At 41.9% G+C, this 17,148-nt stretch overlaps 1 protein-coding gene across 1 annotated transcript in view; it reads right to left on the bottom strand.

Annotated features, from left to right (window-relative positions):
* Positions 1-209: 209 nt before the first annotated feature.
* Positions 210-17,148, bottom strand: part of CUNH1orf141 (chromosome unknown C1orf141 homolog) — a 48,795-nt gene continuing 31,856 nt past the window's right edge. Inside the window, exons 5-8 of the mRNA XM_052717197.1 lie at positions 13,106-13,247; positions 5,256-5,325; positions 4,007-4,193; positions 210-1,664 (exon numbers count right to left, since the gene is read on the bottom strand). Of these exons, the coding sequence (XP_052573157.1) occupies positions 1,092-1,664; positions 4,007-4,193; positions 5,256-5,325; positions 13,106-13,247 (972 nt within the window). The 3' untranslated portion in view covers positions 210-1,091. The remainder of the gene's footprint in view (positions 1,665-4,006; positions 4,194-5,255; positions 5,326-13,105; positions 13,248-17,148) is intronic.

Genomic DNA, 17,148 nt, shown 5'->3' with positions numbered 1-17,148 from the left:
CCTGCCCTGCCTAGTCTGCAGCTGAACCACTGGCCTCCAGCATCTCTTAATTGGATGCTTCTGATTCAACCTGCTTGTCCTCAAGTTCCAGTCAACCCTGGAAGACCCTTCTCTTACCTACTCTTTCCTTTTAATTATTGAAAATAATAAATCATTACTTATTTTCACATTAAATTCTTTGTGATAAAATTATAAGTTAAACAGTCTTTTGTGGGTTAACCTTGGAATTTATCACTACCAGCTTTTTTTTTTTCAAGATGAGAATTAAACCAAGGGTTTTGTGCATTCTAGAAATGTGTTGTAGGCTAAAAGCCTAGCCACTTGCCTTCAAAGACTGTATTTAAGTGAAAAAAATATGTGGGACCCAAAGGAAAGGTATTCCAAATGAACTTGGGAGTAATTTGAATTCAAGAAGAGTTCTGTCTTTATACTATTTGAGTCAACATAAAAGAGTAATATGAAACAATGTATTTTAGAATACTCAACAGTTGATAGAATCTACTACCACAATTAACTCATTTATGGACCTTACTCATTTAAGTTATTCCACAACTCAGTAATGAAGTTCCAAATAGTTCTGACAGGTTTTATGAAGCCTTTTTAATCACATGCATTGCTTACATGGCACTGTTTCCCCATGAGTCTCTAAAACACTGATCTACTATTGACTGCACAGTCAGTAAATTAATGGTACATCTGTCTTGACATTCAATCTTTTGTTTGTTGATGGTTTTTGGCTTCTGACAGCAGCTTTCTCATCAATCTATGCCATAGTTGGTACTGAATGAGAATGTCCTGTAGCCAACAGAGATGTCTAATATGTATAATTGAGATAAGCCATGAATGGGCTAGAGAGATAGCTCAACCACTAAAAGCTAGGCTGACAACCAAAACTGTTACAAATTAATCTCTCTTGTTGATAATTCCCTAATTCCATCCTTATGTTAGCTAACAATGTTTACTGATCTTGAACAGACCACTGCTGATTGTATACTTCATCCAACAGTACATGAGTAATCAGTCAAGAATTTCTTCTATGATCTTGGAACTTGGTTCTTCTTGTTTTTAAGTCTTGCTGCGTAACTGATTCTTTATAAGTCATTTACTTTCCAGGTTAGCAGGTTATCTAGTGGGGTTATGTTGTTTAGTTTACGTATTTCAAGTATATTTTTCAGAGGCTTTGAGTCATACTTAAGAGGTAAAGTAGTGAATTTGCGTTTGGGTGGTGGTTTTGCTTTAGTAAATATTCTTTCAAATCCATCTGTCTTAGCACTCTTTTTTTGAGTAGCATCTTTATCAAAGTAACCTGCAAATCTTTTGGTTAAGCTAGAAAAAGTTCGGGATAAATTACAAAGTGTGTTCGGAGGTCTTTTTTCAGAAGCCAGACTATCATGTTTCCGCTTTCGTCTCTCCTTTATACTCTTTTGCACCTGTTCAGTAGAGAAGGACAAGTCTTTGTGCTGTGATACAGGCTTAGTTCTTTGAGGTTCAGAAACAGTACTGGGCTCATCATTAAATAAGGCTTTGGCCGTGTCACAGTTTTTTTCTAGAACAATATTCTTCCTTGTATATATGATTACATAGGGAGTGAACCTTTTTATCATGATCAACATTTCTATATAGGCTGCATCATAGAAAATTATTGGATTTGTGTGGCTTTCTTCCTGTATAGCAAACAAACAAACAAAAACACCGAGTCATAAGTCTATTGAGGCAAAGCTATATATGTATTTTAAGCATGAAAATAAATTTGTAAAATATCTTAAATGACTATATAGAGAGGTACATGATATCAACAAAAATAACATTCAAGTACATAAAAACAGGTGCTTTTCTATGACACACTGCCTTCTCAAAATTTGAAGCCTTGGCCTTCTTAAATCCTTTCTGAAATAAGGTGAGGTATGCAGAAGTAAGTACTTAAAATTTTGGGGCATTGTAAATTGAGAGAAGAGAGTTAGTAAGAAAGAACACTGTGTGGGTGTTTCTTAAAAGTCTGTGCTCTAGAAAGAAAAGGAACATACCCCCTAAAATGGATTAAGTCAAAGATATAAAGACATAAGTGAATATAAGCCCAAATGACCATATATGGCTATTCGAATTTTAAATTTGAATTACGTCTATTATTGGGATGTTTACAATTGTACCTTAGGACTTACTAGAATACTTGGTAAAGGTGTTTAATATATATTTGAATAAAGTAGCCAAAGTAATACATAGATATAAAAATAGAACATGCTTTATTTTAGTAATAGCAAAATCTATAAAAGTTTTTTTTAATTACTACCCCCACATTGGCATAATTAATTTTCACAATCCCTAATCCTTTCTCTAGGAAAAAAACTATTTCCATGGAAACTAGTAAAATATGCATATTACCAGTATGTGCTTTGCAAATCTTAAGTCAATAATTTCTACATTAAAAAAATAAATAATAGAGATTTATTTCTCACAGCTTTGAAGGCCAGAGAGTCCAGACTCGAAGATGGAATTGATGTGGTGTCTTCTCTGTCCTGGAGAGCTAACACTGTCTCACTGTCCTTGTACAGGAGAAGATATAAACAAAAACAGCCCAGTCAGTTTCCTGGAGTCCTTTGTAAGAGTACTGACCCATTCCTGAGAGCTGGCACAGTCCCCTCATAAAAGTCTCTCCTCTTGTGACTATTACACTAGATCTTAAGCCCCAGCTTATGGATCTGGGGCAACAGAGACGTTTGAACCACATCAGCAGCCATACTTGAGATGGGCATTCTGCCACTTTACCTGGCCACTGGGAAAGGGAGCCATGCTCACTGATTTCTTAGATGAAGACGACTTAGGACAAGAAAGAAGCCAGGGAGGGGCCAGAGATAGGCAGAGAGAAAGAACGGTGGTGGTGGAAGCTGGCACAAAGGATTGGTTAGGGACGATTACAGGCTGTCTGGACTGGGAGGTGGCCTGGAAGGGGACCTCAACTGAGGCAGAGCCTCTCTCTTCCATATTAAACTCTGACATTTGCTCTGTCATGGGCCTAGAGGTCCATTCAGCTGAATGCGTAGAGCCACAGCTGGTTCCTCAGCTTGAGGTCCCCTAGACATTGAGCAAGTCACTGTCTTGTACTAGCTACAGTGACCTGGGAGGTCTCTAGGTAGAATAAATTAAGACAGAAGCAGAGCAGGAGCCAAGGGCAGTGAGGCTGACTGAGCCCTGGACAGCAAGCCAGGGGTGGTCTTTCCCAGGACGAAATCAGAAATTAGATTGATGGTATACAAATGTTCTTAGCATGAAATATATCCCAATGGCTGAGATTCCCAAAAAGATGACCAGAGAACCAGTTTTACTATCCTTTGGTGATAAACATATTACCAACTTAGCCACAATAGTGGCCTTTGCATTAGTTTTGGTTTATCCAACACTGTAGGTAATTCCCATACTATAAGCCAGTGGTTCTCAACCTTCCAAATGCTGCAACCCTTTACTATAGTCCCTCATTTTGTAGTGACCCCTGACCATAAAACTATTTTGTTACTACTTTATAACTGTAATTTTGCTACTGTTATGAATTGTAATGTAAATATCTGATATGCAGGATATCTGATATGCGACCCCAAAGGAGTCACAACCCACAGGTTGAGAACCACTGCTATAAGCCCATGCATTGTCAGATATAGGAACTATTTTCACCAGCCTTCCTGGAATTAGGGAATGGGACTCTGCCAATCAGATCACCTATATGCATCTTCAGTTTAGAAGGAGTTGCCATGAAAAGCTAGGGACTGGGGGCTGGGGAGAACTAGTCTATTTAGGACTGCAGAAGCTATAGAGGTCTTAGAAAGTGTCCCTTCTCTCCAGCATCAAAGTTGTTAATTATGACCTGTGACTGTAGTAGAAATCAACAAAGCAGACTGGGCTGTATTTGGATGATTCCTAACAAGATAGACTTCAGGTCACATTGAAGTCACATTGTCTTTTTAGCCTTCCCAGAGGCCTGTGGTGTTCATTTTTACAGAACAGTAGCAGATATTACCATAGAATAAAGCACTCTCTCTGTTGGACCAAGGTCAATTATCTTGAGTGTAGGATTATCCAGTACATCCTCAAAGATCAAGGGGAGTAAGGTGCTCTGTTTTACTGGACAAAGTGTTCTTGCTTGGTTATCTCTGGTTGGCTCATTTTCTTTTGTAACAGAATCCTTTACCAGTGGATGATCCTTTCTTCTGAAAATGAACATAGTTTAGGGATCAGATTATAGGGGCAATTTCAGCTAATCAGCTCTTTCTCTCTCTCTCTCTAGAAATTACTGCCAATATCCCCACTGATCCAGTAGACATTAATCAACTTGATAAGGCCATCCCTCCCTGCCTGGTTTGTGGGAGAAGCACTGGGAGGAAGCCAAACAGTTGCCTGGGCACCTGTAGACTTTGAGTGGGGAGCCTGCTGTGAAGGCTGAGTGGAGCACTATGGGAAGAGAGACATCTGACACAGCCTTTTCTGGGGCTTTTTTAACAGTTTGGTTAAGAGGGTGAACAGTGTGCACAGGCACAAAGAGTGGAAGAGTTTTCGTCTCCGGATTCCTTTGATTTACACAGGAGGTGGGCTTGTCATTGTAGGCTTTGGAGGTAACCTGTAGTGCAAATTTGGCAAAGAGGAGGTAGATAGCCTCATTCCTAGAGGGAAAGGATGGAGGAGATGATAGAGCCTCAGAAAACCTGTCCTCTCTGTGAGTCCTCAGAGTGGACCCTGACCAACTTCGTGGAGAATTGACCATGAGCTCATAAGCCACATATAATCAGCAGCAGGAGAGATCTGGCTCTGACCCTGGTCCGGTACCTTGATTTCCCTTTCCCAAAGTTCATCAGGGTCCTCACTCATGCATACTCCACAGATACTGTCTTGTAAGAACAGAAGGGCAAGGTAAGCCCAAAGAGCCCATCCATCATTGCTCCAAAGTTGTAAGTAGGATTTTTGCTCCATTATGCAGAGATGCTGATGAGAATAATCTAGATGCTATAAAAAAAAATAAAAACACTTTTTCACCTCTCTGTCTGTGCCTACTGCAAAAACATGGCTATATTCTCTGTCTTCACTTGACTGTGCTCAGGTCCAGATGGACTGCCCATTAGCTGTCTGGCCTGGGACTTCTCCTCTGATGGAGGAGTAGATGTTAGCAATGAGCCAGGAAAAAGACCATTTTTCCGTATTACACAAGGCAGAACTTATTCTGCTAGAGCCATCCTTGAACAGTGTTAAATGTTAACATTTTAAAAATAAATTACCCTTTTTCCATAGAATCCGCTGAGTGGTCTGTAGAGTACATGGACTTCTTAGCTCTCTTTTCATTTTGACCTGAAATCACAGATTTTCATAAAAGATACGTTAAGTTTATGCTACCTGGAAAATGTCTGTATGAAATACCTTATAGTTTAAAATAACACAGAAAACATCTGGTGTAGTGGAAAATCTGTAGTAGCTTGTTGTGGTGTATGTCATGTGAGTGACCATGGAGGCCAGAAGTGTCAGATCCCCCTTGGAGCTGAAGTTACAGGTATTTGTGAGTTGTCTGATGTCGGGGCTGGCAATCAAAATCAAATCAGTAAGTGCTCTCACCACTAAGCCGTTTTGCCATCCATGCTTCTTGAGTGAATAAGATAGGAGAAAAGATAAAGACTTCAGTGTTCAGCTACGACAGTGGAAACATAGAAGTAACCTTAGAGAGTTTTTATGGAGAAAAGATTTTTTTTTTTTTAATGTTTTTTGATACAAGGTCTCATGTGGCCAAGGCTAGATCTGAATTCCCTATGTAGTTGGGGATGGCTTTGAACTTCTGATTGTTTTTCCTCTACTGCCCATATGCTAGAATTTTAGACATGTACTAGCATACCTGGTTTTATGCAGTGCAGGGGAACCCAGATCTTCATGCAAGCTAGGCAAAGGCTTTACTAAGTGAGCTGTATTTCCATCCCAGAAAAGCATATTTTAAATATTTCTACTATATCAAGTCACATGACCAATAGGAAGCCTGGGATATTCAAACATGTTGGTATGGAGAGAAGTCACTTAGCAGATAGCAAATTGATCTTACCACCTGATATGAGGAAATCTTCAAGGCTGAATTCTTCCAGGTATAGCCAGTGGCCACTCCAGAATTTTATTGCCTTTTTAAATGATTCCAGACACATACTGTCTTAGTAATTGTTCTATTGCTGTGAAGAGACACCATGACCAAGACAACTCATAGAAGAAAGCATGTAATTGGGCAGAGGTGAGGGGCTTGCTTACAGTTTCAGAGGGTTAGTCCATGATGAAGGCAGGAAGCAGACAGGCATAGTGTTGGAGCTGTGCCTGAGAGCTTTACTTCCTGTTTGGAAGGCAGCAGGCAGAGACACTGGTACTGGTGTAGGCTTTTGAATCCTCAACCCCATCCCCAGTGATACACCAACACCAACAAAGACATACCTCCTAATCTTTTCCAAACAGTTCATCAACTGGGGACTAAGGGTGGGGGTTGGGGGGACAAAACAACTTGACCACACAACTGCCACAGCAGGCTTAGAGGCCCAAACAGCTTCTGTGACAGACTTACTGGCAGGCAACACCTGGATCCAGGAGAAGCTATGAGCTGACCTCACCTAAGGAAGGCCTGCATCGAAGGGTAAATACCTGACATTCCAAACATTCCCTATACCCCTAGACAAATGTCAGCCAATCAGGGTCCTGAACCCTGGAAATCCCCTCACCCCAACCTCTGCTGTAATAAAAACCCCACCCTGCCCGGGCTTGGGGCTCTCTGCCATCACCTCTGCAATGGACAGAGAATCCAAGCTCCAAGCTTGAAATAAAGGCTCTTTGCTTTTACATATGGGATTCAGTCCCTGTGGTAGTCTTTTGGGGGTCCCCGTGATCTGGGCATAATACTAAGTGTTAGAATTCCTAGCCACTCCCCAAACTACATGGCCACGCATGTATGCGCTGGCAAGATGCTTAGTCATCCCAGGGTCTTGCATCCTATGTAATCTGTGCACTGTGTGATCACATAATCTATGCGCATGTGTGGCATAGCTATGTAAGCCTATATGTGCATTGCTGGGGAGGGGGGACCTATAAAAGTGGGTTCCACTTATTCCTCCCCTCTTCCTGCATAGTCATTCCATAGGCCTATGCACATCTTTCTTATTCCCTCCCCTTAATTAAACTCATATAGTGGGTTTTGTTGTACCTCGTGGCTTTTCTCCAATGGAAACAGCACCGCTTAATGAATAACACTAAGCATGCAAATATATTAGCTCATTGGTGCCATTCCCAATCAAACCATCATATTCCACTCCCTGGCCTCCATAGGCTTGTAGCTATATCATAATGCAAAATGCATTCAGTCCAATTTAAAAGTCCCCATAATCTTCCAGCCTCAAGAATGCTTAAAAATCCAAAGTCTCTTCTGAAACTCAAGGCAGTCTCTTAACTGTAACCCCTTGTAAAATTAAAATTAAAAAGCAGCTCACATACTTCCAACATATAATGATATGGAATATATGTTACCATTCCAAAAAGGAGGAAAGGGAGCATAGTGAAGAAATACTGGGCCAGCAAGATTGAAACTCAGCAGGACAAACTCCAAATTCTGCATCTCCATGCCTGATCTCCAACTCCTTTCAGCTTTGTTGACTGCACCATACTTCTTTCTTTTGGGCTGGTTCCACATCCAGTCTGCAGCTTTCCTAAGCAGGCATCCCATGGCTCTGGCATCTCCAACATCTCAGGGTCTCCGTGCAATCCAGGCTTCACCTACACAACTCCATGCAATGGCCTTTCTGGGCTTCCATCAGGAACTGCTCTGTTAAACTCCTAGCCTTGGTGGCTTTCTTTAACAGTGGTGGAAGATTCCATAGCCCCTATTGTAGTGGGTAGCCATTCCAGCTTTGGTCTGGAAGTTCCAACCCCCATTGAGGCTTCGGTAACTATCACGCCTACAAGGCAGGGCCAAGGGAGGGCCCTGAAGACCCGAGAACGGGATGCGCGGCTCTCTCTCTCTCTGTTCCTGGACCCTGGACGGTGGAGGTGGACAGAGCAGAGCTCCAGAGAACACCGCTGGACTGCGATACACCTTCCCCAGACCCTGCGACCTACCTATCCCTTCATTTGTAAGTTGTGCCACTAATAAACTTTCCTTTTAACTTTGTGGAGGGGCCTTAATAATTTCACCAATACCTATCCCCTTGACGTTCAAGCCAGAACCACTTGGTTGAAGCTGCCAAGTTCTTTTGCTTGCTGGGGCTAGAACCTGGGACACCCCACCCAGCCCCCAGGATTTATATTTGCATAAACTTGGACTTATTGATAATTTCTAGGCCAAGGAAATCCTTCCAGTTTATTCTTTTCACAACCGCAGGTGGTGTTTTGCCCTGAGAATTCTGTAGGCTGGAACCTCCAGCTCACTCCTGCTTGATCCAGAAAGCCCCATTCCTCCCTCTCCAAACCCCGCCCTCTCAGAGAGTCTCCAACAAAGAAAAGGTTCCAAAAAGCCCAGTTCTGCATTCTTGAAGGCTGTGGCAGCTCCTCCCATGAAGTTGCCAGTAGCCCAAGACCCCACCTAAAGCAGTCAGTTTTTGATCACACTTGGGCACAAACCCAGCTTGTGGAGGACACGTCATCATCCCCTCGCCTACAGAATATATATGCTCCCTGCTTTAGTTCAGCTCTGTGATTTCTCTGGGCCCAATCTCTGGGGCCAGAGGGCTCACGTAGGAGTTGCATCACTCAAATATACCTGTTTTTTTTTGTTTTTTGGCTTCATCTGGCTTACTGCGTCAGCAGAGAAACCTATTATCGCATTACAGAAAACCTATTAGGTACCACTCCCTTTATTCTATTCTGAATCAGGCCTTTCTTTAAACTTTTAATCTTGAGCACAGGACCCGGCTCCAGCATTACATTTCCTATGGTTTTTTTTTTCCTCTCAGACTGTATATTTTTATTTCTTTTTGCCCAGCTTGCTCCTTTTTGTTGTAGATCTACATGAGTGATCACTAATAACCACACAACACAATCAATATATTTGCTCTCTTAAAATCTTCTGTTGATGTCATTCATCCAAAACACTTCAATTTAGCATCCAGAAATTTTTTGGACAAGGGCAAAAACCAGCCACATTCTTTGTCAAAATGTCACAAGAATGATCTCTAATATTATTCCCCGTGGAAACCTCTTGAGCTGGACTGCCATAGTTCGTGTATCTCTCAGCATTATTTTCTCTCTTGCTCCTGCTAGGATGGCCCATTGTGCCCTGCTTCAAGAATTCAACCACTTTTCTAGTCCAAAGTCCCAAAGTTTTCCACATTCCTTCAAAGAAGAGTAGTATGTTCAGGCTTGCACACCAATATGGCACTCCCTGGTACCAACTTCCATCCTACTGTTTGTTCCATTGCTGTGAAAAGACACCATGACCAAGGCAACTCTTATAAAAGAAAGCATGTAACTGGGGGCTTGCGTATTGTTTCAGAGGGCTAGTTCATAATGAAAGCAGGAAGTGTACAGGCATGGCTCTGGAATAGTAGCTGAGAGCCCTACATCCTGATCTAGAAGCAGCAAGCAGAAAGACAGAGAGAGACAGAGAGGCAGGCATACAGTATGCCTGGCATGGGCTTTTGAAACCTCAAAGCCCATCCCCAGTGACAGACCTCCTGCAATAAGGCCACACCTCCTAATCCTTCCCAAATAGTTCGTCAACTGAGACTAAGCATGCAAGTATATGAGCCTATGAGGACTATTCTCATTCAAACCACCACACATACTGTTAGTGAGACATTCTGCTTTTTTCTTGTCATCAAGTAGTTTCATTTTCATATATTGATCTGAACTCTTTTCCACATCCTAGCAAACATCACAATTAGTATTATTTGTAGAGTACTCACTCAAGAGTGACAGCAAAATAGAGACATTTTGGAAAAACAGGGATCAAAAGAGTTAACAATACAGCACAACACTTCACGAACCCCATTGTCAGCTGAAGAAAGTCAATGTGGACACAGAAGGCTGTGTGCAGGAGCTGGTGGTGGGCACACACTTGGAGAAGTTATGCTGTGTGTCCAATTATTATTAACTTTTTAAACTAGCATCTGGAGGTGATGAATAAATGGTTCAGTGAATACAGCACTTGCCATGCAAGTTTGAGGACAATAGTTCAGAAATCCTGTTTGTAATTCCACCACTGGGAAGGTAGAGATGGATCCCCAGAGTGAGCTTGCTAGCTAAACCAGCCATATTGGTAAGCTCCACATTTTACTGAAAGGCCCTATCTCAATGAATGAGGTGAACAGTGATTGAGGAATGCTCCTGACGTCAGCTTCAGGCTACCAAATGTACACACATACACACACACATACACACACACACACACACACACACACACACATATACACACACACATACACACACACGCACACAGCACACCATGCAAACACACACATATTCCCACCACACACTCCAAAAACTAATATTTTTAATTTTAAGTTAAATTTTATTAGTGTTTGTTGTATTGGTACAAGTTCTTTTCTCAGTTATTCTGACAATTACATTTTCAGTATCTTAGACTGATGTAGTGTTGGTTTTTTGTTCCCTTTTTAACTTTAAAAAATATTTATTTCTTGTTTATGGGTATTTTGCCTACATGTATGTCCATGCACTGTGTTCATGAGTGGTGCCTGCAAAGGCCAGAAGAGGGCATGGAATCCCTGGGACTGACAGATGGTGGTGAGCTGCCATATGGATGCTGAGAATTGAACCTGGGTCCTTTGGAAGAGTAGCCAGTGGTATTAACTACTGAGCCATCTCTCCAGTCCCTTAACTTCGATTAAAAAATATTTTTGTATTAGATCTTTGAAATTTTCATAAAACATGTTTTGGTCCTACTCACCCCTCCTCCAGCACTTCCCAGATCCAACTCCCCCACTCTCATCCCGCATTTTTGGAACCCATGAAGAGTAAGTAGTACTTCCCAAATATTCTTGGATGTGTGGTATTCACTGGACTTCAGTCAGCTTCCCAGGGCCTACACTCTTCGAGAAAACTGGTTCTCCCTTTCCCAGAAGCTATCCATTGCCAATAGCTACATGGTGAGGGGTGAAGTTTCAGGCCCAATCCCCCTCTCCACACTGGCATATGGTCTGGCTTGGGCTAGCACAGGTCTTGTGCATGCTGTCAGAACCACTGTGAGTTCCTGTGTGCAGCTGCCCTGCTGTGTCGGGAAGACTCTGTTTCCTTGTAGCTGCCTTTGCTTTATTGAGGTATAATGTATATGCAATAAAATGTTCACATCTTTTTTTTTTTTTTTTTTTTGGTTTTTCGAGACAGGGTTTCTCTGTGTAGCTTTGCGCCTTTCCTGGAACTCACTTGGTAGTCCGGGCTGGCCTCGAACTCACAGAGATCCTCCTGGCTCTGCCTCCCGAGTGCTGGGATTAAAGGCGTGCGCCACCACCGCCTGGCCAAATGTTCACATCTTAAACATATAGTTTGGAGAATCGTGACAACATATTCGTTTAACACTAAGCCTTATATCAAGACTCCAAAGATGGACTTTTGGGAAGTGGGGGAGGAATCACGAGGCCTCTTTATTTGCTCTTCTTCCCAATGTGGCCACACTGGATGTATCTTCTTTTTCTGCATGTTCGATGGCAAGTTAATCACAGACGGTAGGAGAGATCAAAGGATCCCATGTAGCTGCTAGGATGATTTTCTTCAGGGAGCTTTTTTTCCTTACATTCCACCTTCAACCAGCATCTGAACAACTGGACTTTGTTTTAGACTTGAGGAAGTTTGACCTTTAATAAGTTTCTCCCTGATCTTTGTACCTTGGACTTCATCTTCACTTTTGAGTCTCCATTGAGCTCTAGAAGTTCTCTCTGAGCTATTTTGGTGACTGGCTTAGTTTTTCTGAGCTGTTTTGCTTCTGTTGGGCATTTAGGCTATACGTCCCTTGTATGGTAGTGTAGCTAGAGTTTTCCTGGTCCTGCCTGGCCCATGGTCAGGACAAATCTCTCTCACCCACCAGTCCTGCAGTCACTCAGACCCAACCAAGTAAACACACAGAGACTTATATTGCTTACAAACTGTATGGCCATGGCAGGCTTCTTGTTATCTAGTTCTTCTATCTTAAATTAACCCATTTCTATAAATCTATACCTTGCCACATGGCTCGTGGCTTACCAGTATCTTACATGTTGGTACTCATGGCAGCAGCTAGCCACGTCTCCCTGCCTCAGCCTTCCACTTCCCAGAATTCTCTTCTCTGCTTATCCCACCTATACTTCCTGCCTGTCTACTGGCCAATCAGCATTTTATTTATACAGAGCGATATCCACAGCATGGTAGGCTTTGTTTTGAGGCTGTGCTGTGCCACTGGGATTCTGCTGAGCCATTTAAGACAAAGAAACAAGGACTCTATTGTGGTTTGTGTAATGACAGATAAGAAGTTTGGGGTGTGTGAGATGGCTCCAAAGGTAAACGCACTTGCTGCCAAGTCTGGTGACCCAAGTTTGATACCCAGAACTCGGTGGATAAAAGAAGAAAATCAAGTCTCTCATGTTGTCCTTCAGCTTTTACACATGCAAAGTAGGATGCATGTACACACATATATGCATACACACAACATAAAATGTAAGTGTAATGTTTAAGTGTTTACTATCTTAATTCTATCCTTTATTCTCCCTAAGGAAAATTTTACCTGACCAGTCTTTTGTGAACTTTGATTTCTAAGCAGTGATGAAGACAGGAGATGGAAACAAGCTAGGCATATTGGGCACCCTAGGCATATTTTAGCACCCTAAAAGCAAATAGCTTCAAATCTTGTTCTTGGCCAGAGCAGATGTCTTTGGTTCTGTCCTGGCTGGATGCCAGTAGTGCCAGACTGGAGTTCATAAAATGATTTGTAAATGGACTTGAAATAAGCAGAGGACTAAGGAATTCAGACTTTACCATTTTTTCTAATAGTAATAGATGTTACAAAGTAATGGCATATTAGGTCTATCCAACTAAACAGTGCTATTCTTTGGTTATATATTTTCTTAATGTTTATAATGTAGATTCTATGCTGTTACATTTTAGGTCTTTTGATGTAAACATGCAATTTGTGTACCTGTAAATGGAGTAGAGACTTTCTCCTCGCTAGCATTGGATTGATTGGCGCCTGTAGGATACAGGATTGAAGACTCTGATGATCTTTTACACCGGTTTCTAGGTTGAGACTGTAGAAAATTCAAGGGATTTGCATATTCTGCCTAAACAGCAGGAGAAAAGGAGACCTCTTAGAAATTGTGTCTTTTGGCTTGGAAGCGTGCATGGGATCAACCTAGGCCCTCTGCATGTGGGTGACAGTTTGTACCTTAGTCTGTTTGTGGGGCTCCTACCAGTGGGATCAGGACCTGTCCCTGGCGCTTGAGCTGGCTTTTGGGAACCCAATCCCCAAGCTGGGTTGCCTTGCCCAATTTTGATGCAGGGGGCAGAGCTTGGTCCTGCCTCAACTTGATATGCCCTGCTGTGTTGACTACCATGGGAGGCCTGCCTCTTTCTGAATGGAGACAGAGGAGGAGTGGATGGGGTGGGGAGGTAGGTAGAAGGGAGATGGGGAGGGAACAGGAAGAGAGGAGGGAGGGGAAACTGGTCGGTATGTAACATAAATGAAAAAAAATTTAATAAAAAAATAAAAATAAAGAAATTGTGGTTTTCCATCTGTATGGTAATTTGTGCTTTATTGTTCAGGTTGTTTGTTTTTGTTTGTTTGTTTTTGTTTTTAGAAACAGAGTCTCATGGATCCTAGGCTGACTTTGAGCTATTTTGATTCTCCTGACTCCAACTCTTGAGTGCTCAGATTCCAGGTACGTGCCACCACACCCAGTTTATAGTACGGTAAGAATCAAACCTTGGGAATTGTGCACACCAGCTACATCCCCCCATCTTTAATTCCTTATATTTTGAATATCTAACTATGATAACTACCAACAATTTTGTTCTTAAAACACTAGCTTTTTTTTCCGTACTGGGAACTGAACCTAGGACCTCCTGGATGCTAGGCAGCTGTTTCTCCATTGAGCTTACACTTCAGAGCTGAGTGCTTTCAAATACGGTGCTTTATGTCATCTCCTGAGGTGGATGTTATCATTACACTTTATGAATAAGGAAAAAACAAAAAACAAAAAGCCAGGGAACTGAAGAGATTTGCCCGGGTTCGTGTTCACTAATGACCATCTGCCTTGTTAATGAAACTTGGACTTTATGTTCATAATAAACTTTTTTCTAAGTGAAGTTCAGACCCAGGAAAGCAGCCAGCTGTGTTTTAGCAGAAATGTCCACACAGAGGGGGACAACAGAACAGTTCAGAGTAGAGGACAAGAGGGTGGAGTGATACAGCAGGGCATTGTACATCCTTCTCTGGCCTCTGCCCACATGGACATGGGTGCTTAGAACCCTCCAAACCTGTGCATGTATCACACACATGCACACCACATGTGCACACACACACACACACACACACACACACACACACACACCATAAAACAACAGCAGAACACACCAGTTAAAGGGCTGGGGAAAGATTTTCTGGAAAGGAATCCAGCACACAGAAGGTACTCCCAAAGACTGATGTATGAGCTTACTTAAAATGCTTCTGCACAGCAAACTGTTCAGAGTGAAGAGGTGGTCTTCAGGATGGGAAGAAATATTTGCTAGCTATACATCAGACAGGGAATTGTTGTATAGAATTCATAAATAACTGTAATAAACACCAAGAAAATAAACCATCCAAGTAGTAAGTAGGGGAATGAACTGAATAATTTTCAAAAGAAGAAATACAAATGGCCACTAAATATTTGAAAAAGTGTGCAATATCGTCAGCCATCACTTAAATAAAATTATAATCTCTTAATATTCCATCTTGCTGGTAAGGACCTATTGCTGAAGACATATTTAACATACATATCTCATGGATGGAACATGGAGAGGTTGAGCAGGTACCTAACCAGAGTCTTCACCTCCACTGAACAGTGTTTGTGGTACTGGAAGGTATTCTGCATGTTTCCAGGGGAGAAAGGTAAACACTAACCCTCTATAAACCTTCCATCCTCAATAGTGACCTGCCTATATGATACACGTGTGTAATAGTGACACAAAAGTTTTGGGAGTAACCAACGAATATCTGATTGGACTTTAGGCCTACACCATGAGATGGAACCCATATCCAATGCCACTTGGGTGGCCAAGAACCTGAGATTAGAAAGCCCAGGGCACTCAGGGGAAAGCCAAATACTATTATTCCGCTAAAGAAATATAGCAATAAAATGATTCCCATGACATACTGCTATACACATATATCAGTGCCTTGCTCAGCCACCATCAAAGAAGCTTCCTCCTGCAATAGATGAGAACAAATACAGAGACCCACAACTGGACAATGTGTAGAGTGAGAGACCTTAGAAGACCCAATCCTACATGGGGTATCTCCATCAAATCCCTCCCCTTAGGGCTCAAGAAACTTTGCCATAAAGGATGTGGAAAGAGCCAGTGGGGATGGAGAACTCCGAGGAAACCATGTCTTCCAGACGCAACAGGACTGACACACATATGAACCCACAGAGACTGTGGCAGCATGCACAGGGCCTGCACAGGTGATGGGGGCCCAGTGCTGAGAGGAGGAGAAGTGAACATGATCTCCCATCCCTGATAAGATGCTATGTCCAAGGGACAACTCTTCACAAAGGAAAAAAAATGTCTCCAGTGGAGTCTCACTGGGTAGACACACCACGCTAGAGAATGCCCATGTCCAGCAGTAGACAGCCAACTCAAAATGAACTCAGTGGTATTTTGGGAGGGTTTTTTTTTTTTTTAAAAAAAAACTTCTCTGGTCTTTTGCTTGTATATTATGGTTTCTGGGAGTGAGGGGAGATTCCATCTTGCCCTAGTCAGAATGTCAAATACCAATAAAACATATTTTAACAAATGCTGCTGGTGCTGATGATGTGGGGAAAGAGGAACACTTATACACTGTAGGTGGTAATGTAAATGATTACAGGCATGATGGACATTAATGTGGAGGTTCCTCCAAAAACTCCAAAAATAGAATGACTGTGTGACTGAGCTTTTCCACTCCTTGGTGTATATTCAAAGGATGCTAAGCATTGCATCACAGAGGAACTAGAACATCCATACTTATTGCTACACTACTCACAATAGCCAAGAAACAGAATCATTCAAGATCCTCATCAACAAATTAAAGAAAGAAAATGTGTTATACAAGCATAATAGAATTTTCTTCATCCATGAAGAAAAAGGAAGCCATGATATTTGCAGGAAATGAATGCAATGGGAAATCCTTATGTTAAGCAAAATAAGCCAGACTCATAAAAATACTAATGGTTTCTCTCATATGCAGACTCTAGGTTTAAATTGTGTGCGCACACACACATACATAGATCATAAAAGTTGAGAGACCCATGAGAAGGAAGGTAGAGATTTTAAGGTAGGAAGGTGTCTTAGTTGTGGTTACTATTGCTGTGATGGAACACCATGACCAAAAAGCAAGTTGGGGAGGAAAGGGTTTATTTGGCTTACATTCCATATAGCTGTTCATCATCAAAAGAAGTCAGAACAGGAACTCAAATGGAAAGAATCTGGAGGCAGGAGCTGATGCAGAAGCCATGGAGGGGTGCTGCTTACTGGTTTGCTCCCCATGGGTTGCTCAGTCTGCCTTTTTATAGAACCCAGGACCACTAGCCCAGGGATGGCACCACCCACAATGGGCTGGACCCTCTCCCATCTATCACTAATTAAGAAAATGCCCTATGGCATTTTCTCAATTGAGTTTCCCTCCTTTCAGATAACTCTAGCTTGTGTCAAGTTGACCTAGGAATAGCCAGCACAAGAAGGCTATAAGAAAACAAAATCTAAAAATACAGAGAGTGATGGAAAACATGTAATGTGACAAGCCCACAGTTGACATTGTACTTGACTCAGTAGGAAATACTTTTTCTCTAAGGTCATTAAGAAGGCAATCAGTCTCCACTCTGACCAGTTTTAGTCAACTCAGGATTAGAAGTTCTAGCCCAGAGCTATCAGGCAATGGAAAGAAATTAAGAGTATTCAAATTGGAAGGGAGGTAGGCAAGTTGTTTCTGTGTACAGAAAGCAA

Source organism: Peromyscus californicus, unplaced genomic scaffold (assembly GCF_007827085.1).
Source record: "Peromyscus californicus insignis strain IS unplaced genomic scaffold, ASM782708v3 Scaffold_5__1_contigs__length_169319896, whole genome shotgun sequence".
NCBI lineage: Eukaryota > Metazoa > Chordata > Mammalia > Rodentia > Cricetidae > Peromyscus > Peromyscus californicus.
Note: the sequence above shows the minus strand (reverse complement) of the source record. Positions and strands in the feature narration are given on the sequence as shown.